General features: G+C 34.9%; 1 protein-coding gene across 1 annotated transcript; it reads right to left on the bottom strand.

The window, feature by feature from the left end:
* Positions 1-2,548: 2,548 nt before the first annotated feature.
* Positions 2,549-5,019, bottom strand: LOC135132133 (hexamerin-like). The gene is made up of 5 exons (XM_064060097.1): positions 4,908-5,019; positions 4,726-4,859; positions 3,822-4,670; positions 2,994-3,772; positions 2,549-2,939 (listed from the first exon to the last, which is right to left on the bottom strand). The coding sequence occupies exons 1-5, from the start codon at positions 4,978-4,980 to the stop codon at positions 2,651-2,653; spliced, it is 2,124 nt and encodes a 707-aa protein (XP_063916167.1). The 5' UTR covers positions 4,981-5,019; the 3' UTR covers positions 2,549-2,650.
* Positions 5,020-5,377: the final 358 nt, after the last annotated feature.

The following is a 5,377-nucleotide window of genomic DNA, read 5'->3' as shown; positions in this document are numbered from 1 at the left end:
TCAGGCTCCCGGTATGCCAGAATTTTGAAATTCAATATTTCTAGGTTTAACAGATTTTCGCATTTTCAAAAATTTTCCAGATTTTCCAAAATTTATAGACTTCAAGACTTACTTAATTTTTGAAATCTTTACAATCTCTAAGATTTGTAAGATACAAATTTTTCGATTGTTCGGTTTTTCAATTTTTGGCGTTTCTATATTTTCGATTTTTGGATTAATCGATTTTTCGATTTCTCGATTTTTTCATTTCTCAGTTTTCGAATTTTCCAGATTTTTGGTTTCTCAATTTTTCGATTTCTCAATCTTTTAATTTTTATTCTTCAATGTTCCTTCGATTTTTCGGCTTCTCGATTTTTCCATTTATTGATTTAGCAATTTTTTAATATTGCAATTTTGAGATTTTTCAATATTTTTTCCATTTTTCGATCCAATTTTCCGAATTCCCAATTTTTTATATTTTTCAATTTTCCAACTTTTTTTTGTTTCGGTTTTTCGTTTTATCAATTTTTCAATTTGTTTTATCTTTATTCTTTGATTTCTCGATTTTTGGACTTTTTGGGTTTCAGATTTTTTGATTTTTCGAATTTTTGACTTTTCGACTGTTAAATCTTTCGAGTTTTGGATTTACCGATTTTTTATCTTTTCGTTTTTTCAGTTCCTTGATATTTCTATATTTTTTAGGTTTTAAATTTTTTCAATTTTATGCCATTTCGATTTCTCGGTTTTTCAATTTTTTTACATTTTTGGATTTTACAATTTTTCGGTTTTACAATTGTTTGGCATTACAATTTTAGGAATTTTTTAATTTCTAGATTTTCCAATTTTTTAATTTTTCTAGTTTTAAAATTTTTTCATTTCTCGATTAATCAATGTTCGGGTGTTCCAATTTTTCTGTGTTCGACTGCACTTCGACTATTCCTTCGAAATAACTTTCAACCCATTTTTCCACCAAAGTTATGTTCACAACCTCATAAAACAAAAAAAACTCTTAAATTCGAAAAAGAATATAAAAATCAATTTATAGCAATAAGTGTTTTTAAGATTTTGTTGTGTGTATTTAAAATTTACAATTTCTAGTGACTAGAATCTTTAACATCTAAAAGACCTAAAAAATGTCTCTAATCTGTAGAATTTTTAAAGATTTAAAATCGTCTAAATCTTTCAAAACTTTGGAAAGCCTGGAATCTTTAGCATGTCTATAATATTAAGATTGAGTAGTCTTCTGAAATCTGGAGGTCAGAACTTGTCTGCAAAATTTCTAGAACTTTCAAAATTTTTCAATTAGCCCGATTTTTCACACACAGAATGCCCGGAATTTCCAGATTTTCCAAAATTTCTAAAATTATCAAGCTCCCGTTATGCCAGAATTTTGAAATTCAACATTTTTAGGTTTACCACATTTTCTCATATTCAAAAATTTTCCAGATTTTCCAAAATTTATAGACTTCAAGACACTTAATTTTTTAAATTTTTACAATCTCTAAGATTTGTAAGATAACAATTAGGGTGTTAAACACTTGTAGTGTTTTCAATTTTAGTTTTCTGTAGTCTTTGGAATTTTTAAAATCTTTGGAATTTTTAAAATTTTTGGAATTTTTAAAATCTTTGTAATTTTAAGAGTTCATGCTATTTTTATAAGTTCCAGAATCTCGGAAATTTTTGGAGCAGAATTTTAAGTATTTTTTAACGTTTGAGTCTTTAAGAATATCTTTAGAGTTTTTAGACTCTGTAGAATCCCTAGAGTTCTCAGAGTCCTTAGAGTCTTTCCCATCTTTAGAAACTTTGGACACTTCAGAATTACTAGAAATTTTACAAAGTTTAAAATTTTTAGAAGTTCTAGGATGATTAGTACCTCGAAGATCTTTACAATTTTTTAGATTTTGTTGAATTTTTCTTCTATCTAGAATCTTCGGTGTATCTACAATTTGCAATTTTTAGTGTTTAGAATCTTTGAAACTTTGAAACCTATCAAATCTTTCAAATCTTAAAATTGTGTAAATTTTTGAAATTTTGACATTTTATAAATTTTGATTTTTAAAATTTTTCCTCTTCCAGATGGAACACTTTTTGCTTTCGGCAGTTACAGCTTTTTACGCCATAATTTCTTTACTTTATTTACAAAAAATTTAAAAATTGTTCGAAGGTTATTTCGATAGAACTTCCTGATGACTTAATAAAAGCTATTTTAACAGTTAATCGTATTGTATTCAAAAGGTCATTGCTTAAATTAAGTCAAAAACAAACAACAGCTGCCACTGTATCTTTAACAAATAATTTTGCAATGAAAATTTGTTGATGATCAAGTGCATACATAATTTAAAAAGTCAAAACAGAAATATAAAATTTAAATGTCTCCATTGTCATTGACAATATATTTCTTGTACTATACATTTTCAGGAACTGAAGACCCTTTAAAGTATACTAGATGCTCTTCAAGTAATCAACATTTCTTGTATTTAGACTGTTGTGCAAAGCTACATAGACAAACACCCCACCATCAAAATTTGATTTGATGACATATATAACAAATTAAAAAAAAACAAAAAAGTCAAGTACTATTGCTGTTTATTGCAAAAATAATACACCAGTTGACATGAAACAGTGAATATTTCATCAGAATGAAAGACGTCGGTATCGCATAACCTTCGTTTTAGTGTTGGGTAGAAGTAGAAGCATTGATTTCGTTTTCATTCCTGTGGTAGATCTTAGTGGTGTAGAAGTACGAGTTGGGGATGTTGTAGAACACTTGATCGTAGTAGATGGGACGCTCGAATGGATAGCCCAATGGGTAACCATCAATGTACTTGTCTCCAGTACCAATCTTGGGATAGTAGTACTCGTTGGTGTACTCCTGGTGGTACTTGTTGGGAACGTATTGGCTCACAATCACGTAGAACTGGTATTCAAAACCACCATAAGTACCCTTAGGCAAAAGGAACCTGCACACAAAACAAAATTAAACCATTATTCGTGAAAACAATCCAAATTAGTACCTTCTGGGGAAGCCGTAGTAAGCCTCGTTGTTGTAAACTTGGTACTCGCCATTTCCACTGAAAGCACCAAGAACCTGTTGGTACAACTGCTTGAAGCTAGTGCGGTCGTTTTGGTAGTACGGAGTTTGGTGAGAGTTGCGTTCGATGACATTTTCACCAGACTTCAACTGGTACTTGAAGTGATCAAAAACGACGAAGTTGGCGCGGTTCTGGCTGATGTTAATGTAGCGTCCGTATTCATCGTATTTAGGCCCGATGTATACTCTGACAACAGCGTCTTGCTCCTTCTCGGAGTTTACGTAGACCTTGTAGGTGAAAGCCTTGTGGTTCAAACGCTGTTGGCGTACTCTGACTTGGACTTTGTCGTTTTCGTACTCTTGTGGAGTAACATAGATGGCATTGCTCACGTCGGAGTAGAAATAGTCGAAGTAGGTGATAAGACGGTCGAATTCGACATTCTTTACTTCAACACCTTCGTAGGCCAAGTCCTGTTCGGTGTAAGCAGGGAAACGAGATTGGTACTTCTGGTAGTACAAGGCGATCCTCTTGTAGAACTGGTAGAAGGCTGGGTCACGAAGGGAAGTTTCGTAGTGTTCGAGAGCGGAAGGAGCGACGTGGTACTTGTCTACGGGTTGGTAGGAGTACCCTAGGAGATGACGGGCGTAGACGTGCAGAGCTCCGTAGTAGTACCTATCAGGAGAATCAGGGTTGGACTGGACCAAGTTTCCAAGAGTGTTGACACCCTCTTCGGAGTACAAATTGACCTTTTGTCCCTCATGCTAAAGATTGATTTTTTAAATTTGACAAGTAATATTTCTGCGTACTTACAGTGTAGACATATCCTCTGTCGATGGCATCACGAATTCTTCTTTCGTAATCTTGGACGTGGGTGTAGCTGTAAGCGTACTTGTTGTTTCCGTACCTCTGTCCATAATTGTAGAAGTATTCGTACAAATGGGCATAGTTGGGTCTCGTTGGGAATTGCAAACCGTTGGGGTACTGCAACGACGGGTGGTACCCAGTTTCGAAAGGTACTTCCCAGTTGTAGAACGGAATTTCTCCGAAGCCATTAGAAAGACGTTCCAAGTAGAAGCGGGCCAAGATTTGTTGGTACACGAACAAGTAGTATTCACCACGACGGTCGTTCTTGTAGTCGAATTCTTGACCACCCAACCAATGAGGGTAGTAGATGTTGAAGTAATAGTAGAACGAATTGATACCAACATCTTCGGTGAAGTACGACAGAGATTGTTCAGGGTGCACGTTCAAGTAGTACCCAGAATAGTTAGCATTGATGGTGTAACCATTGTAGTTGCCTTCATGTTCGTACTGCTGTCCGTAGTACTGCTGTTTGTACTTGTAAGCTTCCTGGATAACTTCGCTGTTGTAGAAGTAGTACGGGTAGACTTCGTAAATTGGGGGAATAACCACTTCGTAGGTGTCAGGGCGGTGGACAATGGCAACAGAAAGGGCGTACAAGTACACACCTTCGTTGACACGTTGACGGGCCCAAACAGCCGTGTTGTAGAAAGTCGAGTAGTCTCTAGCGTAGTAGAACAACTTGTACAAAGCAATAGCTTGCTTCAAGTGTTCTTCATAAAAGACGGAGAAGATCTCGCCCCTTGGAAGCAAACCGTACTTGTAGATCTTGTAGTAGTACTTGGCAACTTCGGGTTTCTACACAAATTACAAACCTTGATTTACAAAAAAAATAAATCAAAAAAACACTTACAGAGTAGTCGTCGAAGTGTTCGTGGATCTTGTAGGTCTTGGAGATCTCCACGTGGTCCTTGTAGTAGCTCGGTTGGTTCACGTACTTGTACAAACGAAGGATGTCCTTTTGCTTCTCTTGTACTCCCTTGTCGGCTAAACGGCAAAGTTAGTACCGAAAAATTAGAAAAATGTGGTACTTACTGATTTTGTGTTGTGGGGGGTAAGCCAGGGCCAGGGCACAGAGGCCGAGTAGAGCTACTACAGTGAACCTCATGATTGTTTGAATAGTCAAACAACTGTGTCTGACTATGTCCACTATTCTTACCTTTTTATATAAAATTAAACAATCTCCCTCCACACCATATCGCTGTGAACTTGTGACCCTTGACTTTAGTTGATGTGGAGTTATTTTTTGTTTGTAGGTTTTGTTAAATTTGTGCTTGATGGACAAATAATTGGGGCGATAAGGGGAATTAAGTCATTTTTATTTTATTTTATTTGGTTTATCAAAACTTGTGATTTGGCATCCAAATACCTAGGTGATCGTAATATTAGTGTTTTAGATGACTTTTAGAACAATTTGTTTTGACATGCATATTACGAAGATAAATTTAAAAAAATAACTCGTGTGTACGAAATTAGATAGCATTACACGAGAAGTTAATTACTGA

Source organism: Zophobas morio, unplaced genomic scaffold (assembly GCF_036711695.1).
Source record: "Zophobas morio isolate AGI-343-1 ecotype UQ-CSIRO unplaced genomic scaffold, CSIRO_AGI_Zmor_V1 ptg000021l, whole genome shotgun sequence".
Classification (NCBI taxonomy): Eukaryota; Metazoa; Arthropoda; class Insecta; order Coleoptera; family Tenebrionidae; genus Zophobas; species Zophobas morio.
The sequence above is the reverse complement of the archived record's forward strand: the minus strand, read 5'-3'. Positions and strand labels throughout refer to the sequence as shown.

Excerpts from the sequence above, each read along its gene's own strand:
- LOC135132133 (XM_064060097.1), bottom strand. The coding sequence starts at position 4,980 with ATGAGGTTCACTGTAGTAGCTCTACTCGGCCTCTGTGCCCTGGCCCTG. Across the intron at positions 4,671-4,725 it reads AACACTTCGACGACTACTCT|AAACCCGAAGTTGCCAAGTA; the intron begins GTAAGTGTTTTT and ends TAATTTGTGTAG. Across the intron at positions 3,773-3,821 it reads ACAGAGGATATGTCTACACT|CATGAGGGACAAAAGGTCAA; the intron begins GTAAGTACGCAG and ends ATCAATCTTTAG.